Genomic DNA, 13,976 nt, shown 5'->3' with positions numbered 1-13,976 from the left:
AAATTTGCATAGATTTTAAACAAAGTTATTTCATGTTGACAATATGGGGTATTGTTTGTAGAATTTTGAGGAAAAGAATGAATTATATCCATTTTGGAATAAGGCTGTAACAACAAAATGTGGAAAAAGTGGAGCACTGTGAATACTTTCTGGATGCACTGTAAATGACAGAATTTTCATTTTGGGTAATTAAACTATCCTTTAATTACTCAAGTATGTTTATCTAGTGTCATTGCTTTGCTTTATTGTGTATGGTCTTAATTTTCTCAGCTTTTCCCTTCACAGTTTGAACAGCAATCCCATGTCTGTTTATCTTTTCAGCAGCTACACAGTGATTTCAGGTGACTGTGATATCTTAAGTTAGTGTGGTATCAGTAAAACTCTTGTGTTTGTTTTCCAGGTGTGTCTGCTATAGAGACGGATGAATCTGAGCCAGTGAAAGTAATGGAGGGAGAGTCTGTCACTCTACACACTAACCTTTCTGAACTACTGAATGATGATACAGTACTGTGGATGTTCGGACCTAAAGACTCTCTCATATCTCAAATAAAGAGAAAGAACGACTTCTCTTCATTTTTTGTCACCGATGATGTTGGATTCATTGGCAGATTGCAGGTGGATCAAAAGACAGGATCTCTCACCATCAGAAACACCAGATTCAAACACTCAGGACAATAAACTCTCCATCTCTAGAGAAAAGATTACGATAAAGACTTTTAATGTGACTGTCATTGGTGAGTATATCAAGTAATATCTTCTACTGTTGGGCCAAACTGTTTCCATTGCTTAACCATTCCATTCCATGCCAACCCGAGATCCAACTAAGAGTTTATATCTCACAATTCTGACGACACATTCTCACTCCCAACTCGTCACATATTGATGCTTGGTCAAGACCCTTCGGCATCACTTTTTGACGGACAGGATACCCCTTTAGTGCAGGCCCGGCTCCAGAAATGAGATGAAGGGTGGGCCAAGTGATATTTAAGGTGGGCCCGGGGTGGGGGGTGTGTGTGTGAGTACCCCCGGTGTAGTGGTAACTACATACATTACTTTAATACAGAGATAGTGTGTTAAAAGCACATTGTAGTTTATAGGACCTATTCGTAGTGTCTCAAAATAGCACAGCTGAGTACACTATAGATGTTCTAAAGATTATCTTACTAAAGAATACTTTTTAGTAGTACAAAATTAGTGTGAAAATAGAGCACTTTACATTTACACCTGGGGTAGTTACTGTTACCCGGTGTATGGTCATACACTGATTGTCATTTTTATAGAAATAAAAATAATTTAGTTTAGTTGGAAAACACCCTACAGTTCTAAACTGAGCATCTGCTGTACCAACGTGATCTCATGATAATTTGTATGTATTTTACATGAAAAGTGGTTCTATAAAACGTACATTTAGCCTACTTACCAGACACTAAATGTACAATACTGACATATTTACTGTAGAGCATCTAAATGTACAAATACTTTGTAACAGGACTTGTGGGAAGCATATAAGATCCAAGTGCGAGCTTTTATTGAGCACAGCGTAGTCAGACAGGCAGGGTCGATCTCCAAACAAACAGTAATATCCAGGGCAAAAACAGTAGCAAAATCCAGAAATCAGGCAGAGGGTCAAAATACCAAGAGAGCAGTCCAAAAGTAACAAATAAGCAAGGCAATGAAACTAGGCAAAAACTATGGCAATGAACTAGACAGAACTATGTAACTAGTAAAAAACAAGGCAAAACAATGACAAGAAAGAAAACCGTGGCAAAAATAAGGCAATGAAATGGGAAAACTTAGAGTCCGCACAGGCAAAACAATACTTCGCGGAGTCCTGTTTGGTTTAGGCCTCCTTAAATGGCCACCAAACAGGAAGTAACCCATGAAGCAGCAGAGGGAGCGGAAACAGACAGTCCATGGGTGAGGGCTCCCTCTGCTGGCGTGGCGTTACATACTTACGTATTTTCAGCATTTAAATGTACAATACTGACGTATTGACGACACCTAAAAACGAATCCTTATGTATATTAACATCGCAGTAATAATTTCATTATTATCGTTGTTTTTAGTTGTCATATGAATGGCCTTTTTTAAATTGCATTATTACATTTTTTAATCGTTTACTTAATATGAAATGATAAAATTTCGTTCTGTTCTGTGTGATTTCTGCTGCCAGCTCGCTTCCAAGATACATAATGTTAAACAACACAATGTAAACTACACTTTAAACCCTTAAAATAAATAACATTTCTGCAATCGTTTAACCATTCATGTAATATTTACTTTGTTTGCCGTGGTCAGTGACAAAAATCCTTTATGCAGAGTGCGTCTTAATCACGAAATCAAAAGTGAAAGTAAGTAGCAATTTCAATACCCTGCATATTGATAGTGCGAAAACTATATACAATATTAAAAATGTTTCGTGGTGCAAGCAGAAAGAAAAAAAAAAGAAAAATTAAAATCTAGCTCAACTGAATATTGCTCCAATTTTGTGATTGGCTGTTAGGCTATGTAGTGTGGGGCCAGGATGGGCCAAGCTTCTGATTGGGTGGACCAATATTTATTATGAACTACTATACATTTGATGTTAATTTGATGTTAATCAAATTTATATATGCAAATAGACTCTCTTTATAGCAGAAATAAACTCACATATTGTATCGTCAGTATCAGTTATGTCATCAGTGTAAAAGTGCAAATAAATCCAAACAAATACACAATAAAACCACAAGGACAAAGTGTAAAGCAGGTTAAAACAATGCAATTGTCATTTGTCGTTTATAGGGTGACAAAACACTGTTTAGACAATAAGGTTAACTGAATATAATGTATTAACAAACATAATGAATACACATCATAAAACATTAGCGTCCAGATTTACATGTTAATTCAGTGTTGCAAGGTTAATGAGTAACATACACAAATACAAAAAATCAGAACTATTGATATAGACATAGACATGAGGAAACCATGAAACATTTACACTATGACTTCATATCTAGATTACACATACACCCAGCATAAAAATAAAAGGTAAAACTATTATAATACAAGTAAACACAGTAAAGCACCAAAGAGAGTCATACAGCTCCATATTTGTGGTTCCCTTGAACAAGAGTACTGCATTTATCAATGAATGAGATGTGAAACTAATAGTGTTCATATAAGCATATACGTTCTTATGCATATATGTTCCTATACACTGTAAAAAAAATGTTCGCCTATTTCAGCTTAAGTTCAGTCGCCGCCTTACATTTTTAAATATAATCAACTTGGTTGTACAAGTCATTTCAACTTACTTAATTACAGTAAACCAACTCCAGAAATAAAGTTCAATGAAGTTCAGTGAAGTTAAGTAAACATTGAGGATGAATCTGTCAGTATCTTGTTGTTTTCTCATTTCAGTGATCAGGCTGCATCTCATCTGTTTCTCTCAGCCACCTGTTCTTCGGTCTCTCTTAGAGGTCTCAGTTCATACAGTTCTGCTGCGTTGTGGTTCTGGGTTGATAGATTATGTGAAGTTTCTTTGTTAAACCTCTGTATGTATGAATATATATTTTTTGCACCAGACATACATACTTCTGATCCATGGGTCCAAAAATTTACAGTCACATCACTCCATAAAACCTTCCTCCAGAACTCCACAGGTCTATCTAAATTAATTTTAGCATGGTCAAGTCTGCCTTTTTGTTCTTCTTCGTCAAGAGTGGTATTTGTCAAGATGCCTCAACATAAAGGCCATACTTGTATTGTGTTCTTGTACACTGCATTGAAATATTTTTCCTCCTTTCGTTGGGTCATTTTGCAAGTTTTTAGCTGTACATTGCAGGTTTTTCTCAGTTGCTCAGATCAAACATTCAATGATTTTGTGCTTTTTTTGTTCAATACCTTCAAAAAACTTTGTTCCCTACCATAAAAATAAATGACTTAAAAACAGCAATGTTGAATAGGGGTTGAATAATTACGATATAGCTGTGTTATTAAAAAATCCTAGAACTCAAAGACATTACATTATATATTGACATTACCACTTTTAATATGCCAGTAAACTGTTGTAGATGCAATTTTATGAAGTCCTGGATCTTGTATCAGAAAAGCGTGTATTTGTAAAGTAAATTTAATTTAATTTAATCTATAATGCAGGTAGTTACAAATCTTAAATCAATACAACATTACATGAGATATTCACCTGAGAAACATGCTGGGAGCTGTTGTCTGGATTGGATCCTGCTGAGTTCTGTAGATAAGACACATTAAATGCAGTGGCAAAAGTGTCCTTTAAATGCAAGCCATCAACCTATATCAAATATATATATCACTAACCTGAAAATGCTGCTGAACCTTTTTAATGACTGTGTGAAGAACAGTGGAAAACATATTTAGTGAATCACCTTTGAAACTGATCAGTCTTAGCTAAAGCACAGCTGTTGTGCATTCATCAGACAGTATAATGGCTGATCCATGGAATTTTTTTTTTTTTTTTTATATATATTTTTTGAGCCACCAGTGTCACCAAACAGAATTGCAAAAAGTAATGACAGGTTTCTAAAACTGCTTGCTTGTGCAGAAAAACAGAATTAAACAGGCCCAGCAAACCAATTTGCAGCAAATCACGACGTGCAGTCAGGGACTAAATATCAGCACAATAAAATTTCAATATTATTAGCAGTGGTGGTTTATAAAGATGAGTCCAGTTTATACTCACAAGGTTCAAAAATGATTAACAGCAGAACAAACCAGGCAAAGAGGCATTCAGAGGAAAAGACAACTTTTCTCAGATCCTCCACTGAACGCTCACCATTAACTGAGGAATCAAGATGTTACAGTGAAAGTAATGATATTAACACAGTTGGTACTGATCACTACTAAGCGTCATATTTTCAAAACAAATAGCTCCAACCTCTGAACAAACAATAAAAATGTATTTTCACACAAATGTTTTCAAAAGGATTTATCCAACACACAAAATATGTTGTACTGTAAAATATGTTGTACTGTAAAATATGTACTGCTTCATTTGACATAGCTTTTGCATCTCTTGTACCTCATTTAAATACATGCCAATACTGTATTGCTATTGCAGTCATAAATTAGAGAGTCAGCAGAGTTTACAGAAGCAAAGTCATCTGTTAATTTTCAGTATGATGTTCAAAGATAATAAACTCACTCTTATTCAGGATCAGTTCTGATATCAACGCAATGGAGTTCACTAGAACAATACCAACAGATCCAGAAATGTACACAATGCGTCTGAAAGGAAGGTCTGAAACGCAGATTATTTCATTAAAAAAATAAAGATAAAAGGGTTGCAGCAATTTAACCAATTAAAAAAATATATAAATTCACATTTTTTAATCAAGTTCATAAGTAGTAAAAGATAATCAGTATACCTGGTTTTTCCTTAGGTGTTTCATCTTTTTCCGATTGACCTAAAAGACACAAAATTAAGGGCAGATTTATCATTTAATGTATTCATTCATTTTAAAACATTTTGACCATCACGCAATCCAAACACTCTAAATGGGTTATCCACAATTTTAGTGTATTTCATTCAAAAATAAAATAAAATAAAATAAAATAAAAGATAAAAAGGCTTCAGTAATCTAACCAATTTAAATACAAATTAGTTCACATTTATTAATCACTTTCACAAATAGTAAAAAGATAATTAATATACCTGAATTTTCTTTAGGTGTTTCATCTTTTTCCGATTGACCTAAAAGACACAAAATTAAGGGCAGATTTATCATTTAATGTATTCATTCATTTTAATACATTTTGACCATCATGTAATCCAAACACTCTAAATGTCACGAATCTGGTCGGTGTTCTGCGGACCGCTCACCACCAGGTGTCGCTCTCGCTCCAGTATCACACACAGACTGTTGATCCACACCCCGGACTACATCTCCCATTATCCACCACGCTGATTGCGCCAGACACTTGTGGCCAATCAGCAGCCCTATTTAAGCCCCGGACTTCCGCTCGGTAAGCACCGAGTATTGTGGAGTGTTTATGTGGAGTTTAGTATCAGTCGCGTTTAGCGCTCTCCTAGTGTTAGCACTGTTTCCTGAGTTTCGTATTCTCGCCTGGCCATCTCGTTTCGTCTGTTTCGCCGCCTGCCTTTCTGGACTCTAGCTTGTTGTAAGGATTACTCTTCTGTCACAAGTTCTGGATTATGTTCGCCGTTGATCGACCCACGCCTGCCTCACGGACTTCTCTTGTGCCTCCCTCCGCTATACCTGTTTGTTATTGTTCTGACCCTGCCTGTCTGACCATGTATTTGTCTCGTCCCATAAATAAAAGCTCGCATATGGATCGCTTCGCCTCTCGTCTCCCTCTCCACATGACACTAAATGGTTTATCCACAATTTTGGTGTATTTCATTCAAAAATAAAATAAAATAAAATAAAAAGATAAAAAGGCTTCAGCAATCTAACCAATTTAAATACAAATCAGTTCACATTTACTAATCACTTTTGCAAATAGTAAAAAGATAATTAATATACCTGAATTTTCTTTACGTGTTTCATCTTTTTCTGATTGACCTAAAAGACACAAAATTAAAGGCAGATTTTTTCACGCCAACCAGTGTTTCATCTAAAACATTAATGCATTCATTCATTTTAATAAATTTTGACCATCATGTAATCCAAACACTCCAAATGGCTTATTCACAATTTTAGTGTATTTCATTGAAAAATAATATAAAATAAAAAATAAAATAAATAAAGATAAAAGGGCTGCAGCAATCTAACCAATTTAAATAAAAATCGGTTCAAATTTATCACTTTAGCAAGTAGTAAAAAGATAATATACCTGATTTTTCTTTATCTTTTTTCGAATTACTTAAAAGTTAAGGGGAGATTTTTTTTAAAGCAACGTTTTTAAAGTGTTTCATCTAAAACATTAATGTATTTATCCACTTTAATACATTTTGACCATCATGTAAACACTAAATGATTTATCCACAATTTTAGTGCATTTCATTCTAAATAAATAAATTAAATTAAATTAAAGAAAGAGAGAAAGAAAGAAAGAAAGAAAGAAAGAAAAAAAAAAAAGATAAAATGACACATATAATAATGAAAAGTGAATCACACTGTACCCAGGTCACCAAATGAATGTTTCAGGACAACAATTCCCCAGAGAACTTGTAGAAATGCAGCTACGCAGACCCATCCAACACAATCTACAGTTAAGAAAAAAAAATCCAGCTGGGCATTTTTATTAAAATGACTTATTGTTTTACAGACTTTCTATACATATGTACAAAAGAGGAATAAATAAACACTTTATCTTATATACACTTTTGATATAATTGTAGCCATTACTGTACCTTTTTCTTTCTCCAGTGTTATGAGGTATGAATAAACCACTATTACATTCACCACTATCATGAAACTCAACCATGCTGCTCTCCTAAGTGAGCGTAAACCTGAAAATAATGAACATGTGTGAAAGCTCCCATCATGACTCTGATGGTTAACTCAAAGTCAAAGAAGTCAAAGTCATTGAACTGTAAGATTTAGCTTGAATATTTGGGTAATGATTGACTGATTTAGCTACGACTAGTAAGGTACTACTAAATATATTGTAAAAACTTTAATTTGCTGTAAAGTTGCTTTGCAATGATATGTATCGTGAAAGGCGCTATACAAATAAATTTGAATTGAACCGATTTATCCATTAAAGATGCACTTAACACAAGTGATCGAATACTTACGTTCCAGTTTTTTCACACATGCATTTTCCCAATTATATCTGGTCAACGTTAAGAACAGTGGAAAAACTCCAATTACGAATAGTGCTAAATATATGGGGGAGGAAATAAATAAATAAATAAAAAGAAACAGACAGACAATAAAATATGATAATAAGTCAACACTTTAAAATGAATTAGTAAACTGATAATATATTAGAATGTTTCTACTAGTAATCAAGAACAACTTTGGCAATTTGTATTAATATTATACAAATGTTAAAGTCTGAAACTTCAACATTTTATTAAAACTGAATGCAGTATGTAATCTTGTACAAACAGGCAGATATTGAAAGATAAGTTTCACAGTTTCACAATTCACAGTTTATGTTTTTGTCTGAGGAATATGTTTACCATTATTCCAATAAATTTGAATTTAATAAAAACTTTAAGCTCCTTACCTCGTCTGGCAGCTTCAAAAGCATAGAACAGGAAGATGAGTTGTAGTGGAGGCAGAACATCATGACCAATATCAGACACAAGGTCTAATAGGGCACGCATGTTACCATCTTTATTTCGAATGAATTCGGCCAGTACTGTTTTTTTAAAAAAACAATAATGTACATGATTAATATGAAAAAAATGGGGGTCCCCCTCAAAGTTCACTAGTTTTCTGTATAATACTAGGCTATATAAGTAATATATTTGTTCGTTAAACAATGAAAAGCTTAACTGATTCAACAACAGAAAATGTTTGAATATTCTGCTGTACACAGTGTGCCTGAGATGAACACTGCAAACCAATGAAACACACATTTACATAATGTACTCAGTATGTCACTAGAGAATGACATTTTATAGATCAGAATCATATAGAAATACTTACAGAAAATGATGTTGATAATGCATATCAGAATCATTATTCCAAAGAGGATTGTTATAAATACTCTGTCAGTTTCTGTATATTTCAGACTTTTTTCCCAAAAAGACTGAAAAAGAACTGGGACAGAGACAGAAATAAACAATCAACAATTACCAAACATAATTCAGCACAGCATACATTTCTTTCTCTGAAAATACTTTTGTATCCGTTTACATGGCTAATTTTAAATGGCCAACAGGTGTCAATTTCGAAAGATTTCTTTAATAATCTCTGATAATTAATATTCTTTTATAGCCATCTGTTGTAAATTATGTTTAAAAAAAGTACAGCCATACTAATTAAGTGATATTAAGGGCACTTAGAATAAATTAATCTTATTTTAGAAGTCTGTAAAAAAGTAAATTACTGTATTATTGCTGTATTAATTAAATTTACTGTATTAAACTGTAAGTTATGAATGAGAATTGTGAGTCACAGTTTTTAGTTTTAGTTTAATAATGTGTATACATTAAATTCACCTACCTGAATAAACTATATTTGTAAACAGAGAATACTGTAGATGGACAATGCAGTGCATAGTTGTTGCACGATTTCCTGTAAATTTAAATTAGATTTAAATGAGATGAGTATAGGTTTTAAACAAAATCATCTTCAATATTTTGTACTACACTAAATGAAAAACAAAACACTTTAAATGGAAAAACAGACTTTTTTGAAATATTTATTTTCATTTAAACATTTTTGTTCCAACAGCTTTAAAAAAAAACAAAACAAAAATGATAAAACACTCAACAAAATACAAATATGCTATATAAATAAACTAAACAATTTAATGACAAAGCAATCCGGCTCATCTCCTCTGAAAAACATGTAACCGTTCCAGAGTGTTTTCACTGTTAATTTGTGTGATTGCAGTTATAGTGCAAGTTTCTTCCTTACTCACCAGGGGGTGACAGCTTCAGGTAGAGGTGTTAGGACACCCAAATGAGCAAGAGCTAAGGAAGTATTGATAGCCCTTTAAACCGGTTAAGTGAACAAACCTGGGAAACATTCTGAATGTGGAGCTGTCCATAACAGCAGACAAGGTCTCAGAAAATAATGAGCACAGCATGCAATAGTCTCACTCACAAATCCTAGAAAAAAAATGGATTTTAATTATTGTAACTGAATGAACAATGTGATATTCACCAGCAGAACATACACTAACTACCGAACAGTGACAACATCACAAACCTTTGTTTTAGGGTCATTCCGTGTCAACTCAAGCAGAAGTCCCCAGCTCAAATTTTTGATTTTTCTATAATATTTTTTTTTTCTGAAGAAAGACAGACATGTATAGTAATTAAAGCCAAAATATGAAATGTCATTGATGAATATTTACTGAGTAATCCACTATTTTGTAGAGGGAGGTCAAAATGGCAATTTCCACCTTCCACCCTGATTCAGAGTCGAGTTAGAGGGGGGTAAAAATGACTTCAAAAAGATGGCTGCATCAATATCTTATTTTTAAACAGAGATTGGTAATACTATTAGTAAAATCCATTGATTTATCAGTCTCTGTTGCATTATGTGCCAATGGGGAAAAAAAATGGGGAAACAGCACGTTTCAAGTTTTTCCTCCAGTTTTTCCTTTATTTGGATATCTTTAATACTTCTTGAGTTAGAGGCACGCAAACTTTGGAAAAAGTATATTCAGATTGGTATGTTCAATGCAGTTGTCTTGACAGAAAGAAATGAGATACATCTAGTTTCCATATTATTTGTTCTTCAGACATTCCTCTTTAAAGGAAAAGAACTATCATATTTTTTCAAAGTGACACCTTAAAAATAAAGATGCCAAAAGGAAAGTTTGTTAAGATTCAATATGTAAAAGGACAATAAAATAATGAATACTTCTTGAGTTACGGGCATGCAAACTTTGGAGAAAAATGTGAAAAGTGCTGTTTCCCCATCTTTGAATGGTCACATTGGCACATAATGCAACAAAGATTGCTAAAGTCAACAGATTTTACTAAAAGAACTACCAATCTCTGTGTAAAATAACATTATGATGCTGCCATCATTCTGAAGTCATTTTTACCCCCCTGAAACTTGACTCTGAATCTCAGGTGAAAATTGCCATTTGGACCTCGTCTACAAAATAGCGGATTACTCAGTAGATATTCATCCATGACATTTAATATTTTGGCTTTCATCACTATACATGTGCATCTTTCCTAGAATAATATTAGCACATTCAAAAATTTGAGCCTGGGAAGTTTTTGAAATTTGGATGATTTGACATGGGATGACCCCTGAGTCAGTGCTACAGAACTACACATTAATCAAATTTGCAATGAAAACACTCACCTTCAGAAACACCCCAAAACAAAAAGGCAAAGAACATTAAAAGGTTTGGTACCCAGGCTAAAGACACAAGAAGATACACGGCTCCATCTACAGAGAAATGTACAATAACTGGATTTCAGTCAGAAATGTTTCATTTTTAAACATGTAATGAGCTTTTAAACTATTTAAAGAACAGTGCTTGTTTAAAGCCATTAACTGAATAACAACAAGTACGAGACACACCTGTATTTGGTGATCTGTTCTTTTGAATCCACAGAATTGACAACAGCAGTGCAGATCCAGATGCAGCAATACAGAAAATCAACACTAGTATGTGAAAAACAGAGAAACCTGTGACAGAAAAACATTAGTTAATGCACATTAGTCCCTGATTAGTGATTCACAAGGCATATAGAAGCACATTAAATATTTAGTGTCAAAACTTGATTGTTCACACTGATTGTGAAACAAAAGACATCTGCTCCGCAGATGGTTTAGTGTGACTTGTGGTGCTACAGTTACACAGTGTGAAACAATTTGGAGCTACAACGCTGCTGTGATTTGTTAAGCAATATACAATCAATCATAAACTGCCTTAGTGCTCCCCTCAATATGCACAGGCTTTATTCAGTCAAAGTGAATGTCAAACAAGGTTTAGTGCATTGTATGCCCAGATTTCATATGTGAACCTACTGTAAATACACTGAATTACTAACCCTTGGTGAAGTAGAAACCTTGTGTATAAACAAAGTATGAAACATGGTTAAATTTGCATTTAACAAAATTCAAGTCAACTCATGCAGTAGTGTGGGGTCTAATGTTTTCTTTGTCCTCACCCAGTTGTTCCAGTGACACAGTTGCATTGGCTGAAAAATTTCCAGCAGACACGTAACACATGTAAACTCCTTTATCCTCAGTTCTGACATTCTTCAGTCTGAGAGAGAAGTTTCCTTTGGAGATTTCAGCAGAGAAGAACTCAACTCTGTGTCTATATTGTTCATCTGTAATTATTGTATTCTTTTCAAAACCCAATATTGTTATGCTTGCATCTGTTTTCCTCCATGAAACCTCATCAGTCTCCTCAGGTGGGATGTGAGAGTCTACAGAGCAGTTCAAAGTGACGTCCTCACCCACATACGCAGATATGGGATGACTGGATCCTGATACTAGCAAATGCTCTGGAAGCATACAAAAAAAATATTAAAACATACAATAAAGTAAAATTCTTTTAAAAATGTCGGTCAGAACTCAGAAGATTGTCACTCACCAACTGATTTAATTTGAACCAGGGTTTCATCAGATTCCTGCTCTGTGTAAACCTTACATCTGTAAAAACCCTTGTCTTCAGCTCTCACATTTTTCAGATGGAGGGAGAAGTTTCCATTTTTAATGTAGTCAGTAAAGAAATTAACTCTGTTGTAATAATCCTGATACTGGGCATCTGGTCGACTCTCACCATCTTGATACACATGCACTAAAGTATTTGAGTCTGTTTTTATCCAAATCACTTTCAGTCCTTTCAGAGGTAGGGCTTCATCAACATAACAGGGCAAAACCAATGAACCTCCCAGACGAACAACCAGAGGACCAGAGGGACCACGCACAAAAAACCCTAAAAACATTAAAGAAAGTACATAGAAATGAAATAAAAACAGTTCTTTGTTTCTACCAAAATGTACAATTAGAGTTTTCTTTTTTTCTTTTCTTTCTATTTTTTTATTAAGTTGTGTTCACTGTACATTCATTGACTTTCACTTTTGTAATCAAAACAATTCCTGTAAAACTAGTACAGGTGTGCAGATACAGACAAGAGCAAGAATAAGGACAAGAACAGACTTGCATGAGATACACAGTTCGCCTGTATTATTACAGATGACAAACCTACCCTTACGAATATAAACCATGTTGTTTTTTTTTTTTGTTGTTGTTTTTTTAAACTAAAAACAAAACAAAACAAAACAAAACAAAACAAAAAACAAACAAACAACCCCACTGGCCATGGCATTTGTTTTAAAACTGAGGTTATAAAAATGGTAATAAAATGCCATAAATAAATAAATAAATAACATGATTGCTAAACTTACTGTAATGAAACTGTTTGATTTTCGTTAAAGCAGTTACATATAGTAACTACGCTGGAAACAAGCAACGAAAAAAAATCTCACAAAAGGTTACGATCTGCAACCAATAAAATAAAAGAGAATAAGAAATCGCGTCATAATAGGTCTAATAAAAGATTTCAACTAAACTGTGCAACGGACATTAAGGAATAATGTTTAGTTCAAGAAGGGAAAATATTAGCCTACCATCAGACTTAACTAGCATGACTGCCACAAAAGCGATCCAAAGTAAACTCATTTTCATTAGCCTAGAGGTTTGGTGCATCTACAGCCTCGTCCAAATCTGGTAGCCTGTTAAAATCCATCTCAAGCGGTCAGCGCTAAATACAGATGTAAACGGGGTCCAAAAGAGTTGATGATCCGAATCCGATTACTGAAACACAAGTACGTAGTCAACACATTAGCAAACGCCTTATTGGACTGCAACAAAGAACCGCCTACTCGTCAATGTCAACATCCTCTGAGGTGAGGAGCCATTTAAAATTTTGTGGTTACCTGCTTTAAAAGAAAATAACCGTCAGAATGCCAAAAGCATTTGAAGACGCGCCTTTAAACGAATGCAGACATTTCAGTCAAATTCTGACTGATAACAACATGCAGAAACACAGACGGCAAAGGAATAATTAGAAAATAAACGGAAAAAAATGTACATTTAGCCTATACATCACCAGAATGAATGTCACAAAACGTATGTATGAACGTATGCTATTGTAACATGCTATTGTTATTTTCAGTTGAAATAGTCTATTGCACGTGGGTCTTCAGTCTAGTATAGGCTATTCGTTTGCTCGTTGACATATGAATAATATCTTGAGGCATTCTTTTAAGTGCAAAAGAACTGTGTAGAACAAAACTGGTGTGAATCTAGATAAAATTGTTTTTAAGTCTTGACAATAGAACGTAAACAGCTTTATCAAGAAGCTCTGTAGAAGTTCTGTAGCCAAGT

General features: G+C 34.0%; 1 protein-coding gene across 2 annotated transcripts; it reads right to left on the bottom strand.

Annotated features, from left to right (window-relative positions):
* Window positions 1-2,776: 2,776 nt before the first annotated feature.
* Window positions 2,777-13,400, bottom strand: LOC127163384 (uncharacterized). Of its 2 annotated transcripts, XM_051106595.1 has the most exons (20): window positions 13,217-13,400; window positions 12,178-12,522; window positions 11,747-12,088; window positions 11,154-11,261; window positions 10,932-11,018; window positions 9,623-9,715; window positions 9,105-9,176; window positions 8,586-8,699; window positions 8,161-8,295; window positions 7,724-7,807; window positions 7,337-7,435; window positions 7,106-7,189; window positions 6,507-6,545; window positions 5,675-5,713; window positions 5,388-5,426; window positions 5,165-5,260; window positions 4,703-4,801; window positions 4,321-4,349; window positions 4,187-4,234; window positions 2,777-3,495 (listed from the first exon to the last, which is right to left on the bottom strand). In XM_051106595.1, exons 1-20 carry the CDS (start codon window positions 13,293-13,295, stop codon window positions 3,418-3,420), a joined length of 2,109 nt encoding a protein of 702 aa, XP_050962552.1. In that variant the 5' UTR covers window positions 13,296-13,400; the 3' UTR covers window positions 2,777-3,417. The 2 variants fall into 2 exon arrangements, with proteins under 2 accessions (XP_050962552.1, XP_050962553.1); XM_051106596.1 differs by lacking the exon at window positions 5,675-5,713.
* Between the last annotated feature and the right edge of the window lie 576 nt (window positions 13,401-13,976).

This window comes from Labeo rohita, chromosome 3 (genome assembly GCF_022985175.1).
Source record: "Labeo rohita strain BAU-BD-2019 chromosome 3, IGBB_LRoh.1.0, whole genome shotgun sequence".
NCBI lineage: Eukaryota > Metazoa > Chordata > Actinopteri > Cypriniformes > Cyprinidae > Labeo > Labeo rohita.
Note: the sequence above shows the minus strand (reverse complement) of the source record. Positions and strands in the feature narration are given on the sequence as shown.

What these genes read in the sequence shown, in the direction of transcription:
- LOC127163384 (XM_051106595.1), bottom strand. Translation starts at nt 13,295, where the DNA reads ATGCACCAAACCTCTAGGCTAATGAAAATGAGTTTACTTTGGATCGCT. An exon ending in TGTGTCACTGGAACAACTGG is followed by an intron (nt 11,262 to 11,746) that starts GTGAGGACAAAG and finishes TTTCTGTCACAG; the next exon opens with GTTTCTCTGTTTTTCACATA. An exon ending in AGAACTGATCCTGAATAAGA is followed by an intron (nt 4,802 to 5,164) that starts GTGAGTTTATTA and finishes TTGATTCCTCAG; the next exon opens with TTAATGGTGAGCGTTCAGTG.